The 20,545-nt window shown below is 35.4% G+C and overlaps 1 protein-coding gene across 6 annotated transcripts in view; it reads right to left on the reverse strand.

The window, feature by feature from the left end:
• CCDC102B (coiled-coil domain containing 102B) overlaps window positions 1-20,545 on the reverse strand; it is a 185,686-nt gene that overhangs the window by 130,083 nt on the left and 35,058 nt on the right. Inside the window, exon 1 of one of the 6 annotated variants that reach the window (XM_073898068.1) lies at window positions 7,787-7,868. The exons of 2 other annotated variants lie outside the window; for them this stretch is intronic. Coding sequence is in view for 3 of the 4 variants with exons in the window: in XM_073898070.1 (XP_073754171.1) it covers window positions 7,509-7,526 (18 nt within the window). In the remaining variant the exon portion in view is untranslated. Of the gene's footprint in view, window positions 1-7,508; window positions 7,689-7,786; window positions 7,869-20,545 lie in introns of those variants that run through there. 3 more of the 6 variants (XM_073898070.1, XM_073898066.1, XM_073898069.1) reach the window with 3 other exon arrangements.

Here is a 20,545-nt window from a genome sequence, read left to right on the forward strand (position 1 = left end):
CAGCAGTTGATAATACACTGATGTTTAGAGAAAATGTTGATTTTTTTTTATCTTAGTTACTGGCATTAGATTTATAGCCTCGTTACATTTCTATGGACTTGCCTAAGATTAAATTGATATCAATCATACATTTTGTTCTAATTCTTTCAATTTTAATGTAAAATAAAACAAGTTATCAGCTTTCAGATATATTATTTGGAGGAAAATGCCTTCTCCAGAAAAAAAAATCTGGTGGTTGTATAATACTTAAGTTACCTCTTATAGTAATGAGATTCAAAATCTTGAATTCACTGGGAAAATTTCATTTATAATCTCAAGACATGAAATGTTAACAAGTGCTACGTTAGACTTTGGTTTGAGGATCAGGTACCACACATGCTAATGACACATTCTTCCTGTCCATACAATCTCCATTTTTGCCAAAATGTCTTTGTAGTCTGTTTAGACAGAGAGTCTCCAATCATCTTTTTTTTTTTTTTTTTAAGATTTTACTGATTTTGGGGGGTGCCTGGGTGGCTCAGTCAGTTAATCATCTGCCTTTGGCTCCCGTCATGACCCCAAGGTCCTGGGATGGAGCCCTGCTTAGGGCCCCCTGCTCAGCAGGAAGCTTGCTTCTCCCTCTGTTCCTCTCCCCAGCTTGTGCTCTCTGTTTCAAATAAATAAATAAAAATTTTTTGAGACAGAGAGAGAGCAGGAGCAGTGGGGAGAGGCAAAGGGACAGGGAGAAGCAGACTCCCCGCGGAGCAGGGAGCCCGATGCGGGGCTCCATCCCACAACCCTGGGGTCATGACCTGAACAGAAGGCAGACGCTTAACCGACTGAGCCACCCAGGGGCCCCACCAACCATCTTTTTTTAAGTGTTGATATTTTTGGGTTTTGTCCTTCAGAAGATAACACTAAAGACAAAAGCAATTTAACTATAAAGGAGAGTACCTAGCAAATTGCTATGGATCTTGAAATCAGTTGTCATCTCTTTGTATTGTAGGCATAGTGTTTTACTCCCTTAGTAATGACCAGGGATTGGATTAAAAATGTCAAAACAACAGGAAATGAATAGCCAGTATTTACATTTCTCAAGAGATCTGGCTTTCCACTCCCTAAAATAGAAAGTGTAAGACACGTGCAAGGAGAACTGCAAAAAGCTGAAGACCAGATTAAACTCTTACATTTCTGAAAAGTTGCTATGTTTTTATTTACCCTCCCAGTCATATAAATATTTCCTTTCAACTCTTTCTCAAATAATCCCTATAATGCCAGAGTTGTAAATCTTTCTCCGAACCTCTATTTTCACTTTTTTCTATCTCTCTGCTCTACCAGATTTGGATCTTTCATTTAATTTATAAAAAACAAACAAACAAAGAAATGTGTGGAATCCTAGAATTGGGTTGATCATTTTCATTAATGCTTACTTTTCACACCAATTAGATTTTCTTAAATTGTAGCAAGGGGAGAACACATTCGTACCAGTAATTTCCAGAGGTCACCATGTTTTACATACTGCTCAGAACTAATATAACGTAAATACATTAACGTAACCATCATCAGAACAACATAGTGGAAATCAGAGAACACTGGATTCAGAATCAGAAAACCTGGGGTAAATCTTTTCCTTAGGAAGGTCACTCAAACACATATCTTGATTTACAACAAGGAGATAAATGTAATGCCTTCAACATGACCTACACTCGCTGAGACAGTACTGTGTAATTCTTTCTGTTCTGGAGTATTATAGCCTGTGCTGTCCAATAGGATAGTCACAAGCCTGATGGCGCTAGTAAGCTTTTGAAATGAAAGTAGTCTGAACTGAGATGCAGTATAAATCTAAATCAGGCACAGTGTAGAAAATAAAAATGTAGACTATCTCATTGATTTTATATTGATTACATTTTAGAATGGTAATATTTTAAAGATATTGGGTTAAGTAAAATATATAATTCAAATCAATGTCACATTTATTTTTTTAATTTTTTAAATGTAACTTTAAATTGTAAATGTTGCTTGAGTTCTATTTCTGTTGGACAGCTCTACTCTAGAACATCCAAAAATAATTTAAGTGTTTTTCTTTTTCATAGAGAATTTTACAGAAATAGAAAACTTTGTTTTGATTTTTTTCAAACATATCCAGTGTGTTCTCACAAAACTTATCTCTATCTTACAGAGGCTTCCCATCTATGCTTCAAATTAAGACGATTGCTAATAACATTATTTACAAATATATGTTTGAAAAATACATTCTATTTATAATGTAAATACACATCAGAGTCATGGCTACCATTCAAATATAAATGAATAGGACATTTTCATTCTTTGTCATTTGGTCACATAATGTAGAAGAGATGCTGCAATAGTCACATCAAAGTAAAATGGACATTGTTCAAAACGCTGGATAGGACTGTTCAACATTCTCATCTAAGCTTTAAAAGAAACTCCATTTATTTGAAGCTGTTTAGACAGCATGGGCTTTTAGACAAAAATAATTATTAAATACTAAAATATTAGTAGTTGTTAAAATATCAGTTTTATGATGAACTAAAGTCCAAGAATAATAATATTGATTCATGGCTTCTGAACATCATTAATAAATATAATTTAATTTTATCCAAAACATTGGCAAAATAATAAACATCTAGAAAAATGAGCCTAAAATTTGTTAGATGTGAAAAATTCTGGGTCTATATCTTATCCTTCCCTGAATCTATAATACAATCTATAGACCAAGCAAAACATCATTAGAAATAGCAAGGACAGCATAGGGGATATAGTCAATAACATTGTAATACACTTATCATGGTGAGCATTTCAAAAGGTATAGAATTGTTGAATCAGTATGTTGTGTACCTAAACTTAATTTAGTATTTTATGTCAACTATACTTCAGTTAAAAATTTTAAATAGGTCTCTATGAGGTGATGGATATGTTAAAAAAAAATAGCAAGAAAGTAAGTGGATGAACTCATTAACAAAATTAGAGTCTCACATGGGAATGGGTATTAAAATTAGTGTCCAGTTGTGGATATTTATCTTTTTACCATAATAAAATCCATATGTAAAATATCATGTTTTTCCATGTATTTTTATAACAGGAATGTTTTTCACTTTTAAATAAATTTTAAAACGTAATTATTTTTATTTATAAAAATATTTATTAATAAAAAATAAGATGTATCTAGTAAAACCAATTGTGGTACTAACTGGTTAAGTAACAGGATGTTTGCAGGTATGAAAACCTAATTTAACACCCAAAATATTTTCACATGCAGTATCCTTATAATATGCTCATCTCTCAGTTCCTATTAATTCCAATAGTTTTACCTCACCCACCTACTGGCTGGTATATACCCTAGGCACTATTACCATACCAGCATTTCTTCCCACTTCAATGTTAAGCACCTTTCTGATTACCTTCTACTATTTTCCCCCAAAACTCTCTTTTTTGACCCAACTTGGATGTCCTATTAATTGATCCCATTACTTTCTAACTATTTATCACCTACTTCATATCGACACTGCCCTCCCTTTTCCAAGCTCCATTATTAACAAATTACCTTCAGCTAGAAAACTCCAATCTGACTGGCACCCAACTATTGGCCTGCTCTATCAATGCACCTGAGCACCTGCTGATACTCAGAGAAAACATTCACTTTCAGATCTCACTTCAAATCTTGACTCTGAATATTAAACAAGCCCTTAGCACTGCCAAGCCAACCGCACTACATTTCCCCTATCAATTCACTTTCCCATTCTCATCCGTGCCTATAAGGCCAAACTTCCCTTTTGTATGTTCCATCTGAATCCCCTCTAACTGACTTAAAGATTTCGCTCCTGCAAATATAGTCCTCTCTCTCCTACCTAATCAAATTCAACCTCCCTCCTAAATCAATCTTATCAGCAAATGGCATGCTATAATATCTATGACCTGAAAAACAGAAATCATCTTGATCCCCATTCAGGGGCCATCACATTTCTCTGGCATTCTTTTTTTTTTTTTTTTTTTTTTAAGTAAAAATCTTTAGAAGATATTTTCACTCATCTCATTCTCTCTTAAACTCACTCTATCAGTTTTCAAGCCTAGATCTCTACAAAAACAGAAAATCAATGACTTTTGTATTGCAAAATCTAATTAACAGTTAAGTTCTATTTTCCTTGACTAATCAATAGCATTTTATATAACTGGCCATTTCATCTTTCCAGAATGACTCATTTATTAGCTTTGAAAGATTCCTCTCTCCTGCTTTCCTTCCTACCTCGCTGAGTGCTGCGCCTCTTCTGCTCTGGTGGGTCTAGCTCTGATGTGGAAGTGTTCCAGCACTTCTATTTTGGGGGGGGTGCTTAATTCTACAAATTGAAGACAAAAGATTTTAAGATACCACTTGTAAGCTCTGCAATGAACATGTTTTTTTACTCAAAAGGGTACTTCTGTCTTCAGCTACCAAAAAAATGTTTCTATCAGTTTTTAACATCAAATATCTTTTTATCTTCTCTACATATAACAGCAACTCTTAGCAAATATCATCATATATGAATCTCCCAGATATTTACTTATATGAAAATATTAGTAATTTGCAAAGCTTTGGCTTTAATGGAATGGCATTAAGCACAACCCATCTTTTCTTTGATAGGCTACTTTCCTCCAATAAGATACCCAGTTTTCATTTTTACAGCACTTGATAACAATTGTGCATCTACAGTTGATCAGGGCACTAAGGACCAAACACTGAGGACCAGGCACTGAGTACGCAAAAGGCACTCTATAAAATATAATCTTGGAATAAAGCCTAGACCTGTTTAATTAAAATGAAACGTCTTAAGGTCAGTGATGAAAAGTATTTGAACTGACAAATGTACTTACTGTTTTAGTAATGATAAATTTAAAGAAATGAATCTTTATATTTCAACTATCTTCATCTGGGCATACGGCAAAAAGGCATTACTCCAGTAAAACCTACTTAAATGACAATAAACTTGGAAAATAGTAGATAGTACATTTCTAAAATGATAGCATTGACATTATTATACAATTATACATATTTTTAAAACGATGCTATTTAGAGAAAAAGTAAAATATGTTTAAGGTTTAGATATAGGATTTAAAAATGTTATATGGGGTTTATTCTTTTTACTACAGACATACCGTACTCTACATTATCTATTAGCAACATAAATTTTATATATGCTCTTCACCCATTCAAATAAAACTGACATGATACTTTTCTTTGATAATAGTTGAGTCTTTCCATAATTTTAAGAAGGTGTGGTCACTAAGCATTCATTCATATCACACATCAAGAAGAAAGAATAGAATGCCAATCTGTTTCCAATATTATTTCCAGTGACCGCATGCATTTTTTTATGAATACATGATATCTGATGAAATGAGTGATTAAATTTCCTCTGAGAAATCAAAAGACATCTTTGAATACAACATTCATGAAAACAAAAGAGAGGAAAGCATAAGAGTTGGATACGAGAACAGCCAATTTAAATGTAAAAACTGCTTATTTTCAGTATCAATTTCTTCTTTCTAGTCCCAAAGGTAAGAGTGGACCACCTGAGAGAACTGGGATTACCTCAGGTTTACAATGTCGCCTCACTGCCTCTTCCCTGTACTCTATTACCCCAACGCCATCCCAAACCATTCTGCTTAACTTCTGCCAGACTCACATTCCTAAAATACCAGTGGAGCAGAGTGGAAATAGCTCTGGAGCCAGAAAGACATTATTTGGAACCTTTGCTCCAGAACTTACTATATCTGCGGCTTTAGGGAAATCACTTAACATTTCTGAACATCAAATTTCTTCATGTGTAAAATGAAGTTCATTCTATTATCCAACTATCAAAATTGTAGCTATGTATGTAAATTATCTTACACACAGGAAATGCTATTATTTGCTGGTAGTGTGGTGATGATGATGATGATGATGATGATGACAACAAAGAGGAATAAATACGCCCCATCTCTTCAGAAACTCACAATTGCCCCCATTGCACACCGTATAGGGACAAAATTACTCTGTGTATTCAGAGTATATAGTGTTCTGTGCTTCACAACTTTGTACTGCTCTTGAACAGTGTCTCCTACTCACAACGGTGCATTTCTTTTCTTCTCCAATGAGGCTCATCCCTCACCTTCCCTGCTTCATATTAACTCATGCCTCAAAACTCTTTGCTCCAACTACTACTACAAAGTAGAATGGTATTTTGTTTTTCAAGAACTATCTAAATTCCACTCATTTTTCAAGACTCAGCTCAGGAAGCTGGACTTTTCTTTCAAGGCTTCTCTAAAATTTGCTAAAAAGAGAATTTTTGAAGGTTTTTCCATTATAGAAAAATTCAATTAACCTTGCAGTATCAGCACAAGAGAAATAGTATTTCTTCAAATAGAAGTTGTCCTTACATCATTTTTAAGTTTAAAGAACCACTGTCATTATATTTGTGGCTCTAATAATTAGAGGAAACCCTCATAAATTTCAAGGCCACAACCGAAGCAAGGCACCAGGAAGCTATATCCCAGTGATCAAGCAATACTAAATCCAATAAAAACATGAAGAATACAAAAGAGAGACCATTATGTGATCTGTCATTTTACAAGAAAACTATTTGTTTTTTAAGTTTTGGGGAAAAAAGCAATTCACATAAAGCATTTTTCTAAATGTCATGCAAATAGATTTATTGATACCTTAAATCGGTATTGCAAAATCACAGAAAAATTGCACAGATATTGTATCTCTAGCTTTTTAAGATTCCTTTTTAATCTAATGCTTATGTGAAAATGTAGATAAAAATCAGAATTCAGGAATACTTAATGTATATGCAAGGATATTCAACAAAAAATGACTAAAAACAAGGCATTTAATCAACAGTTGTATCAATACCCAATTCCATAGAAGTATTAGCAAAAGTGTTTTCGCATGATTTCAGAAAACAGAAAACTAATGTTGCTATAAATGAGAATATCAAGAAATATTATTATGTATTTCAATTGCATATGTTACATGTATCTGTTTTTAAATAATATCCTCATTATATTTCTATTCAATACTTACCCACTCAACATTCATTTTATAATTTATCTTTGTGGAAAACATTAACAAATATTTCCCAATGGTTTCCAGAGATCTTTTTTATTCCTTTTAGTTCTATAATTACTTTCCATATAAAGATCCATTTCTTTATGTACAGGATTTTATTATTTGATTCTATGTCCCTATTTCCTCCATACTACCCAGGTAACTTATATAAGGAAATCAATATTAGTTCTAAGTTTGAAGTATACTTTTCTGTTAACAACAACAGGAATTCAGCATGAGGACTATTCATCAAAATGAAAACAGCTCTAAATGCATGAGATACAAATATAAGGGTATACATAAGTTTTATATTTTTTTAAAACTCCAAGAATATAGATTACTTCAAACACACTGACTAACTCGTATTCATTTGGAACTACAAAACAAAGTTTTACTATCAACATAATCTATGAATGTCTAAATTTAGAGTTGAAATTCTTACCTGAGTTTTGCTTAGCATAGTTATTTTTTAAAAACAGGAAAAGTATGGTAAGCTGTCAGGATAAATAATACCAACAGTGGAAAATGGAAGAAAGAGGGAAGGAATCAAGTCCACTTTAAGAAGAAACTCCAAATCCCTGTCTCCCAGACCTACAGTAGTTTTGTTCTGCATCTTATAAGCAACTGTCTTTCTCTTTGCTCCGAGAATACCACATGCTCTGCTCCAGCAGGAAAATACAATAATTAAATAGAAAACCACAAGGTTATTAGGCATCTTACCCTCTGGGCTTGCTGGGCTGCTCCAGCGGCTCAGTGTTACAGACACATGTGTAAACAACAGAATTTCCTGCATCCTTTTCTCATCTGTATAGCTCTGGGGTCCTGGCCAACAGGATTATTTCCAGCATTAAGGCCACCCCACACTAACTCAAAAAAGATTCCCATTGGTTGTGAAGTTTTATCAAAACCAATACCACAACACCCTCTTTGGATCACAAGTGAGCGAACCAAAACGAAATCACTTTAATATTCCCTAAGTACCGTTATACAAAGCTTTCTACCTAACCCGTTTGAAACCATGTACTGTGAGTGAAAAAGGAAGAAAATACCTACCCCTTCATCCACAAGCATTTAACGTTTAAGAGCAATAGGTACAACTTGTAATAGTAATAGAAAAAACTAAAATGGTGAAGAAAAAAAAACGAATAAAGTATCTATCTGCAAGACTTACAGATTATACTACAGATCACAGAACAATAGCACATATCATTGGTCCAATGTGATTTTTATTAGATTGCCAAAAAAAAGAAAGAACACTTAATAAAATATTTGAGTAAGCAAATCATGATACAAAAACTGTATGTCAAAACCCTGGATTTCAGTCATGTGGCAGGAATTTGGAGGTGCATCTCCAGAGCCCCCCAGGGAGAATTCACTGACCCCTGGGGTGAGGGAGGGAGGGAGTGGCTTTCCAGTGACAGGTCACAGTTGTCAGGAAGCGCTCTGATGAAGGGGTGATGGCAGACCACAAAGAAGAGAGCTTCTCTGGTTGACACTACCAGCACTGAAGGCCCAAAGAAAGAGGCAAGGGCAGAAGAAACACAATCAACATATTCCTTACAAATAGCATGAACACAGCATCTGGAAGAGTTAACATCTCCAAGTCATTTTACTCTTCCTCCCTTCTTAATTCGGATGATCATTCTTAGCTGAACAACGTATTTGCCATCTACTTTCACTTAACAGCATCCTCTCTCCCTTACCTCCCAATGCTACAGAGAGGTGACCATTCTCCCATAGAATGGGAACTAACCCTCTGAGCTTGGGTTTCCTTTCCCCATTTTCTGTGGGGGTAGATGTGCTCAATCACCATTCTCTCTCCTCCTCCTCTGAACTCTCTCTTCTGTCTGGAATTAACCATTGAATTTTATTTTTTTTTAAAGATTTTATTTATTTATTTGACAGAGAGAGAGACACAGAGAGAGGGGGAACACAAGCAGGGGGAGTGCGAGAGGGAGAAGCAGGCTTCCTGCAGAGCAGGGAGCCCTACGCGGGGCTCGATCCCAGGACCCTGGGATCATGGCCTGAGCCGAAGGCAGACACTTAACCCACTAAGCCACCCATGAGCCCCTCCCCATTGGATTTTAAACACTGTCAAGGCTTTAGTCAATTTCATTTATATTCATGTATTTCCCTGTCAATTCGGTCATTTTCATTTGTAGGTACCATTCCCCTCCATTTCATGGTTAGGTGATTGAAAGATTTCTTTCCAGCCAAAAACCCTATTTAATTTGCTATCTACTCCCTTTAATGCACCTAAATGACTCTCTGCAAACACACATGCTTGCTTGCGCACACACACACACACACACACACACACGCCCACATGGACTCACACAACATGCACATTTTGGTTTTTCTAAAGTTTATATACTCCTCTAAGCTCTCATTCTACTTGTCATTGCAGCTGTTGATGCCGCTGTTCACAGCTCTGGGGATATGGAGACTCTCTTCTCTATCTTAGCACAATACTCTCTCCTGGTCTTCCTCTTGACCTTTCTCCCTGGCTCTCCCCAGTCTCTTTGGTGGTGCTTCTTTTCTCTCCCATCCCTCCGTGTACATCAGGTATATTCCCATGTAAATGGACTATCTCTCTGGATAATGTCACCCATTCTCATGGTCTGAATTATCATCTTTCTTTTCAGATAACTTCCAAATAGCTATATTTGGATTCAATCCTCTTTTGAGTCTCTGACACTTACATGCATCGCACAGTAGACCCTGCCACTAAAAAATTTGACAGATTATGTCATCAACATATTTGAAACTGAAATCTTCTCTCCATGGACTCACTGCATTATCAGTCTTACAGTTTGCTAAAGAAAAACCCTGGAAGTCATCTCTGACTCCTTCTATTTTATATCCAATCCAGCACCAGTTCCTTTTGACTTTACTTCAGTAATATGCCCGGTCCTCTCCTGCCCACTGCCACATCCTGGTTCAGGCAGCTATCATAATCTGTCTGGATTGCTATAGTGTCCTAAATTATTCACCTGTTCCCAAACTTGCTCCTCTCCATATTTAGCAAGAGTTACAGTGGGCTATTCATAGTACTCATGCTACTTGAAATCTTTAAAGATTTTTAAATTTCTTATCAAATCTTCTTTACAATACATTTGCCAAAATGAAACTTTTCTGGATTACTTTTTCTGTCCTGTTGACTATACCATGTCTTTATACACCGCCCCCCCCCGCCTTTATTAGTTTACTCTCCTTTTAAGGTGGAGTACTTCCAAGGGATTACCACTGGTCCTAGTCTCACTCCACATCCTCTGTCTGGGTGATCACATCTGTTTTTGTGGCTTCTTTTGCCACACCTATCATTGTGGGGTGAACTGTGTCCTCTGAAAAGATATGTTGAAGTCCTCTCCCCTGGCCCCTGTGAACGTGACCTTATTTGGAAATAGGGTCTTTGCAGATGTAATCAACCTAAAATGAGGTCAAGTGAATGAGGGTGGGCCCTAGTCCAATGAATGACTGGTGTCCTTACAAAGAGAGGGAAATTTAGATACAGGCACTCAGGGGCAAATTCCATGAGAAGACATTGGCAGAGATTGGAGTGATGCTTCTACAAGCTGAGGATTGTTGGCAACCACCAGAATCTGGAAAGAGGCAAGGAAGGACCCTCCCGTAGAACCTTTAGAGAGAGTATGGCTTTGCTGACACCTTGGTTTTATACTTTTATCACCCAGAACTGTGAGATAATAAATATCTATTGTTTTAAGCCACCAAGTTTGTGCTAATTTGTTATGGTAGCCCTAAAAAATACACTGATACACATATAATTCCCAAATACATAAGTCAGTCCATAACAGTTTATCAAGCTTGAGATCTGTATGTCTAACAGTCTAATGAGAATGGGCATTAGGAGCCATTTAAATCCCTCAGTAATTCCCAAAGAGTAAATCTCTTATATTTCTTCCAAACCTCTCCTGCATCTTGGATTCTTAATCTTAAATAATGATGCTGCCACCCATGCAGTCTGTCAAGCTAGAAACCTTCTTATTATTCCCGAGACCTTATAGCACTACACCCCTGACACACAGTAACTACTCTTAGAGTAAAACCTGAAAGAATTGTCCATTTCTGTCTCCATTTCATCTGCTTCCCTCTCTTTTGAACCCACACCAATCAGATTTTTGTTTCTCCACATCAGGTTTTACTCTCAAGTTTATAAACTACTAGTAGATCAGTAAAATCTAACTATATATGTAAAGCATCTTCTCATTTAAAGCTTTGTCGAGTGAAGGCTCATTTTCCCACACAACCTTTCTTCTCTTGGGGTAAAAAAGTGCAGTAGGACCTTGCTTTGTGCTTATTACCAAGTCTGGCTCACAAATGCTTTGTTGACTGACAGGACCTACCAGCATAATGGAAGCAAAGTTATCCAAGTCTCCATCTTAGTTCAAACGGTACATTGTCACCGTGGCTTAAACACAACACACACACACACACACACACACACACACACACACACGAGTGCACAAGCATTTCATCATCTTAATACTCCATATCCCATAACAACCAAGGGGAGCATATGAAAAAAGGAGGAGAAAATTCAGCCTTGGAGTTTTCATAATTTCTTGACAAGTTCACAATATCTTACGGCACTCAACACACATCAGTGAAAGTTGATTATTTGTAGGTGTGGATTTCAATTTTATTTTATATATTAGGTCCTCCCTGTCAAGTCTGCTTTTACCTACCTAGCATTATTTCTGTTTCCTCCCTATAGTTAAAAAAAAAAAAAAAGCTTATGTTACCAAGACTCCCATTACAGATACACTTAGCTATGTGGTACAGTTTTGGCAGTAAAACAGAAATGGAGGTCTGATAAGCATTTTTTAAAAGTTTTGTCTTCCTTATATGGATTAGATGCCTCTCCATTTCACTTCTCTCTTTATCCTTCCTTGAACAAGAATAGGAAGCCGGATATGAAGAAGCATGAACTGATCTTGAGGTCATGAAGTCATAATTCAGATGAAAGCCACATCGAGAATGACAGAAGCAGCCAGGACCATGACTGGCCTCATGCAGGCTTTTGGTGATGGGGACTTAACCTGGTTAAGTCACTGTCATCAGTCTTCTCCTGTGGTCTTATTATTAAATTGGGAACTATAGGCCCCTAGAAAGTTATAAACACTGTCTAACTGGAGAAACAATGGGGAATATATTAATCAAAACTGATTTTACTCCAGATCTCTATCAGCAGTTGGGGGAGTTCAGAAGACACCCTAAGCTTGAAAACTCCTACAGCAACCTTTACCTAATTTCAGAGCTATTTCTCACGATGTCTGTGAGGCTTCTCCTGAATCCCCCATAAAGTTAATTCTACAATCAAAGGCAATATGCATGTACTTAGTATCGCAATATGCAGTGCTCTCCTCAGAGAACTGTAAATTTTTTAAGGACATAATATTGTATCTGTCTGCAAATTTTTGGCAGATAAGCAAATAAATGGATACGTGAATGAAGGTACAAATGCATAAATGATGGATGAATGGATGTTCTGTGAAAGCAATGAAGGAAACAAAAATAAATCTGAAAGATACACTTCTAAAACAATAAGCATATGGTGACTTTTAAATTTCTCCTATTGGGGTTTTTTCCTACTTTAATACATTGAAAGAGTTAATAGTGACAACATCATACATATGTGCCTCTCACTGACAAAGCAGGATAGAGAAATACTGAAAAGTAAGACAAACAGAAAAGGTTTTCTGTGGACCTTAGTCACTACTTTGAATTCAGCTGTACAGGTAAATCTTAATTGCTAAAATTTTAATGGCTTGAACAGTATTTGTAGAATTACTCAAAAGCATAGTAACTGTCAAAGTAACTGGAAATGTCTTGCAAGGAAGCCAGTTTAGTTCTGATTGAAAGGCACTAGGTGATTTGAAACCATAGATTAGAAACGCATATGCACGAAATCACAGAGTCCACTGTGATTTTACAAATAAGCTCTTCATTAATCAAGACAGACCAGGTGGGAAGCCACCATCTTTTATTAAACTAACCTGTGTCTACCCATACACATCAGCCACATAAATATGAGTGTTCATATATGAATCTTATTGCGGCATTTCAGAAAATGTTTTCTTCCCTCTCACTGTTTAAGTAATAGGAACTATTGTCGTGCAATGTCCAGACTTTCTTTACAAACACAATGTCTATTTTCTATGACAATGTCTGAGTTGTAACACAAAGCCAACTTTATTTGTATTTTGTCAGTTACAGAGAAAGTTAAGAAAAAATTGTAAGAAAAATAAATTTGAGGGGTACTTGGGTGGCTCAGTCCGTTAAGTGGTGACTCTTGACTTTGCCTCAGGTCCTAATCTCAGGGTCCTGAGACAGAGCTCTGCACTGGGTTCTGTGCTCAGCAGGGAGTCTGCTTCTCTCTCTCCCTCTGCCTCTGCCCCCCTCCCCACTCACATGTTCATGCTGCTCTCTTTCTCTCTCTAAAATAAATAAAAATAAATCTTTTTTAAAAAAAGAAAAATAAATTTGATCTATACTTACTATACCTTTATTATTTTTTTTTTATTTGACAGAGTGAGAGAGCACAAACAGGGGGAACAGCAGAGGGAGAGGGAGAAGCAGGCTCCCTGCCGAACAGGGAGCCTGATGTGGGGCTCAATCCCAGGACCCTGGGATCATGACCTGAGCCGAAGGGAGATGCTTAACCATCTGAGCCACCCAGGTGCCCCTTAATATACCTTTAAAAAGAAAATATCCTAATCACAAATGGATGTGGGTTTGAGCATCAGTTGGGTGTGCTTGGGGAGCTCCCTGTCTGAGCCTCAGTCCCATCATTGTAAAATGGATGGTATAACTTCAGGTGGATTCTAAGGGTAAGAAGGCAATGGAAATAAAGCGCTTAAAAGAGTAGTTAACACTAATAAGTTAAAGCTATCATTAGCAGGAATTATTTTAAAAAGTAGTTATGTTGCCCTAACTACAACATCTAGAAAATAGATTTAAAGCAAATTTTACATTCTAAATGCAAACACTAAGCAAATGTCAGCATGGCCTAGTCTGATCTCATGACTTATTTTGCTACCTCTCTAAGTAGTCACTTTGCAGTTGTGATTTTGTTCCGGCACCAACACTTAGGCTTTGACAAAACCAACTAGACTTATTACCTAGGCTTATAATAAGCATATAAAAAAATCATCTTTGTGAGACTGTGAAATCATAATGAATTTATCTTTGCAACTGACATTTCAGGAACTCTCCTTGGGAATACCTACTTATGAGAAAATGGCCCAGAGACAAATCTTTCTTCTTATATAAGGAAAAAAAAAAATATATATATATGACATAATAAGGATTAAAAATTAGTCACTGGATTTTGATCAAACTCATAGCAGAAGTAAATGGTTAACTGTTCTTTCCTTGGTTTGTGATGTACTTCATGTTTTGGAAGGATTTCTCAAGCTCAGCACTATTGACATTTGGAACCCAAAACATTTCCAGACACTGCCAAATATCCCCTGAGGGGCAAAACTGCTATGGAGCTGAGGTCCATTGTTCGGAACGATGGAGTAGGGGAAGGTGAGAGACTGAGACACAGCTCAGTTCTGCCAGGAACCAGCTGTCAGCTGTGGCCTCGGGGAAAGGCACCCCACCTCCCAAGCCTTGTTCTCCCCACATACCTATAGTCAAGAAATTAGACTAGAGAACCTCAAAGGCTTATCTTACTAAAACTTGAGTTCCTTAGTATCTACCCCACCACCACCACTCCTACACACACACACACACACACACACACCACTTTACTCACACATGTCAAACACAGTCATTCGCGTAGTCTGTATGCATTAGGGTATAAAATGCATAAGAGATGAAAACAAAAATGCTACAAAACCCATGTGTAACATAGGAAACCCATTTCTAACTCAGTTTTACAGTATTATAATTAACGCTTCTTAGTTAATTCAGCTTGAGGAATACTATGTACAAAGAAACAAAAATTCTTTTCCTTGATACATCTAAACTGGTAAGACCAAACATCTTGTATTTTCCTCAAAATTACACAACTAAACAGTCACTGTATGAATGGAAAGTGCTTTTTCTACTCAGGAACTATGCTAAATTATAATTTAACTTGTTCACCAAATGGAGGAAAGATAATCCACACAGAGAAAAATTAATTTTACTAAATTGATTTAGAAAATCTATTTAATTTCTGAATCCTTAAACTATAATCATTGGACAACCTTGCTAAATCATCTCATTCAAGACAGAACTAATCCTCCTCAAAGCATAATTGTTCTGATTAATGTTAATAAATATTCTGGGAAGCACTAAACTACTATTTGCTAAGGTTTATGAATACGTTTTCTCCATATAACATTGTTTCCTTTAACTATTTCCAAAATTCATTGTTTTTGTTAATCTGTCCTTTCGAATTCTTGTAAGAAAGAATTACCTGCACTCTGAAAGGAAAAAAAATGTTATTTCCTTATATTGTAAGGTATTTCCATTTTTTGGTAATATATCCCAGCTATGATCAAAATGCAATAAAAAACTACCAAAACCATAACGCTTCCTAGCACAATCTACTGTTTTAAAAAAACTGTGAGTCAAGTCTTAAGAAATATGGGTTTGTTCTTAACCCCAGTATGTTTCCTATGTTAGGCCATATACTTAACGTCAGTGAAGGAAAATCTGGGAAATAAAAACATACATATGTGTAGAAAATTATCATTTATCTTATCTATAAGGATCTCTATAAATGGCAAAACATTCTAATAAAAACATCAAGTCTCTTATAATTATGAGGCATGAATTTTTAAAGTACTATGTTCAATTAACCTTAATCTTTTTGCAACATGCATTATTATCACACTATTAACCAGGCTTGAAATCCCTTAAAAAATATTTAAAACAGAGTATATTGGAGATAAACCAAAGCTGTTCAAAAATGAAAGAAATCCTATGAGATAGTAGAAAAAAACAGTGATCAAGGCACCATTAGTATAGTTATAAAATTTCTTTTCAAGAAAGAGCAAAACATGAAGCATAGTCTTGAGTATCAGTTTTTAAGCCTACGATGAGATACTTCATAAAACTCATTTATGGTATCAGCAGACTTTAATATAATGGACTCCAAATACATGTTTTCCTCTCCTCACATGCTGTATCCCACTGACATGACAAAAATGTGGCTGTTGTTGAATTAAAAATAAACCCGTAACACTGCTGAAATCAAGAAAGAGGGCTTATATCAGACAAGACATTTTTGGAAAGTTCTAAACATCAAAAGCATATTGGATCTGATGACAGGGAAACCAATGTGGGGGAAACTACAAAACACAACATCCAAAAGAGAAAGCTGCCACAAGGTAAAAGTCAATCTTGCCAGAGTGTCTGGGGAGAATCCAAGAGCAGCATAAACCCAAACTGATGTATTTATCACCAAGATCATCACTGGGCTACCTGCCTGACCACAGAGCACTGGGACCTAGTTTCTCCTTCTCCCACACACAACAGCTGCTTAAAGACAGAAAAATGCCTGAAGAAATGCCCTAGAAATTTTTTATTAAGTATAATTAATATACAGTGTTATATCAGTTTCAGGTATACAATATAAGGATTCAACAATTGTATACATTTCTCAGGGATCATCACGGTAAGTGTACTTTCAATCCCCTTTATCTATTTCCCCCCATCTTCCACCCCCCTGCCCTCTGGCAACCATCTGTTTGTTCTCTATAGTTAAGGGTCTGTTTTTGTTTGTTTCTCTCATTTTTTTTTCCTTTTGTTTGTTTTTTTGGTTTCTTAAATTCCACCTGTGAGTGAAATCATATGTTATTTGTCCTTCTCTGACTGAATTAATTCACTGAGCATCACTCCTTCTAGGTCCATCCACTTAGTTGAAGAAATGCTATTAAATAAAGTAGATAATCTCCCTGAGGAGGGTTCGTAGCATGGGCACCCAGGCAGGGAGAGTAGAACAAAGTATCAGGAAAATTCAAGACTACAAAAAGCCACTGAATAATAAAGGAAAGAGACCCCACTGCTAGTGAAACATACTAAAGAATCCACTGAAAAGTGAAATACATTTTTTAAAGATTGTGGATATCTAGAGTTTGCTCACCTGCTCTCCTCCACATACCACAGTCGGAAACCCTTTCCAAAAACAGGCTTTATCTCCCTCACAAGTATCTCATCCAGGGTCCTTTCAGGGCCAGGTCTGCTGGGTAAACAGATGTACCCACTTCACCAACCTCCCCTAAGCATCACTTCATCTGCAAAAACTGGTCAAAATGTTGTTATAAGGATTATTTTGAATTTGCAAAATAAAATTTTGAGTCTGGCATATTGTAAGCACTAAATAAATGGCAGGTGTAATAATAATAATAATAATAATAATATAGATTGAATTATACAATACAAAAAAATGAATGATATTCTTTTTATTCTAAACACTTAAAAGGAGTAAAATGTCCCTCAGGATTTTGTTCAATTCTGGTTAACTGAAATTGATGAATTCAAATCTCTTTTATGTCCAACTATTGAAAGAGAGTTGAAATTTTGCAAAAGCAAAAGACATACAAATCACCCATTTAATTTAGATAAAAATAAATTATATATATTACCATTAGCTAATTAAATAAAGGCCCTAATGTTTTCATTATATATCTTCCATTACCCAGGCATAATGTCTTCTGACTTCAAAAAACTATGGGAAAGAAGAAAGAAAAGGAATCGAGGCTCATATTTTTTAAAAAATATATTTTTGAAAGGCAATCATATTTTGGATTTTCCTACACAATAAGGTCATAAAGATGTGTATGTTGAGTTTTTCATGAATTTAAAAATGTCCCAAATCAATAAAAATTGAAACTTTTTTGGTAATGATCCAAAGAAAAAAGTATAATTTCACCTAAATCCTAGATATATGAAAATAAAAGTATGTTAAAATTAGGCCTATGTTATTAAACATATTTCCCAAAAAATTCAATGATAATAATGTATAGTATAACAATAGGACTACATTTATTTTTCTTCAGATAGAAATTGCATTCTTCACTTGTTATGATGAGCACTGGGTATTATATGTAAGTGATGAATCACTAAATTCTACTCCTGAAACCAATATTACACTATATGTTAATAAATTAGAATTTAAATAAAAATTTGGAGGAAAAAAACTGCATTCTTATTGGTTCAAACTAGTGAAAATTTACATCTCTAGTTAAATGATAGAAATTAACATAAGACAGGTGCCTAGGTGGCTCAGTTGGTTAAGCGAATGCCTTCGGCTCAGGTCATGATCCCGGAGTCCCAAGATCGAGTCCCGCATCTGGCTCCCTGCTCGGCAGGGAGTCTGCTTCTCCCTCTGACCCTACCCCCTCTTGGGCTCTCTCTCTCACTCTCTCTATCTCTCAAATAAATAAATAAAATCTTAAAAAAAGAAATTAACATAAGACAACTATAATATTGTCTTTACAATTGCATTTACAATTTGTAATGTACAATTTCCTTTATCTGTTGATTTCTAGAAACCTTGAAAAATACCTCAATGATAATCATCTTAATTATAAGTATCCTATTTATAATATCTCTGAGATCTTAAAACTTGAAACTAATGCATATTATCACCTCAATAAGAATAATCTACAAGGGCTCAGGAATATATGCTATTATTAAAAGTTTTAAAATACACATAACCCAATGCTTTTGTCTTCCATTTATTCCCCAAATCACTGTTCAGGACAAGCTCAGATGATGTTCTAGGTAATTTGAAAAATAACAAAATGATAATTATATTTCAATATTTTGACAGTGTATAGTCAAATAAATTAAGAAATTATTTTTCACATTAGCTTTCAAAATGTTTTTAAAGTAACAGAGTACATTCTCTTAAAAATAAAAAACACATATATATTACACAGAAGTCATGTATATCAAAGTGGAACTTTTCCCATTAATTCTTGGAGGAGGACTTGGAAAACTGCCCGCTTGGAAACTCTCTTCCCATCTAATTTCCTCCAACAATAGCCCTTGGAGGTCATCCACAGACTCCCCAGACTCTAAGGAGCACTTTGGAAAACAACTAATATAATCAAATCTTTATTTTACAGATAAAGAATCTTGACTTCAGCAAGGGAAAAATTACATGTCCAAATTTTTTGTCTACTTACTCATTCTTATTAATTTTATGAGAATTTAAATGTTTCTGTTGAAAAATAATATTAAAACATAATAAATACCTATTCTTAAGAGATCAGAAAATATAAAAAGCACAAATAAGACTATTCTCCACAATCCCCATGAACAAATAAGTAATCTTGTTATGTACCATTCACAACATTGCTAGCTAATTACTACAAATGACAAAAAGGTCAGTTATGCTTCCTTTATCATGGTGGGAAATGCAAGATATGCTAACCTGAATGTGTTATCCTGTATGCCTAAAATTTTACTAATGTGGTAGAGTTTTTCCTTCACCCTTGGTAGGGCATGCCCCGTAGCAAAGCCATCAACATACTAGTCACTTCTTCCTCAACTAGTGTGATTAGCATTATGTCATTGTTCTAACAGTGGCCCAGGTCCTTTTAGACCTTATCATGACAGAGGATGGAAAAATTAACATAGACCCATGGCAAGACCTATTACAGACCTATGATAAGAGCTATGTTCATTCCAAATGAATGAAAAATGTTTCTGAACCAAAGAACATCAGCAAAAACAGTGGGACAGGCAACTCTGGAGCTCAGAAATTGTAAACTTGCTAAAACTGTCAGAAACTACCTACCGAACTCTGCAAATTAAGCACAGGTTTAGAGCAACCATATACTTTACCAGGAGAAAATCCTCTGAAACAAAGTAATCCTCTGGCTCAAATCAATAAATTAATTTTATTCCTTAAGAAACTATATTGAAAAAAAACTAAACCTAAAACTAGCAGAAAGAAGAAACTAAGATTTGAGCAGAGATAAACATATAGAGAATGAAAAAAAACAACACAGAGCATCAACAAAACCAGAAGGTTTTTTTTCCTTAAAAGATTAACAAAACTGGAAGTCTTTAAGTAGAATAATGAGAAGGGGAAAGACAAGAACTGTACTGATAAAATAGAAATGAAAGTAGGGACATTTCTACCAATGTTAGAGAAATAAAAAAGAGATTATAACAGAATAGTATGAACAACTGTATGCCAAAAAATAGATAACCTAGATGAAATGGACAGATTCCTAGAAATGTAGAAACCACCAAAACTGACTCAAGAGTGAACGGAAGATCTCATAGACCTGTAACAAGTAAAGAAAAATAAGTAATCTCAAATGTAAAACCCACCACCGGAAGATAGCTTAACTACTGCATCCTAAATAAATAAATAAGTAAATAAATAAATAATTAATACCAATCCTTCTGAAACTCTTCCAAAAATAGAATAGGAGGTAAACTTCCTGATTCAATGAGGGCAGCATTATCCTGCTACCAAAACCAAAGACATCACAAGAAAAC

This window comes from Callorhinus ursinus, unplaced genomic scaffold, assembly GCF_003265705.2.
Source record: "Callorhinus ursinus isolate GAN/ISIS: 27379988/994484 unplaced genomic scaffold, GSC_fseal_2.0 scaffold11, whole genome shotgun sequence".
Classification (NCBI taxonomy): Eukaryota; Metazoa; Chordata; class Mammalia; order Carnivora; family Otariidae; genus Callorhinus; species Callorhinus ursinus.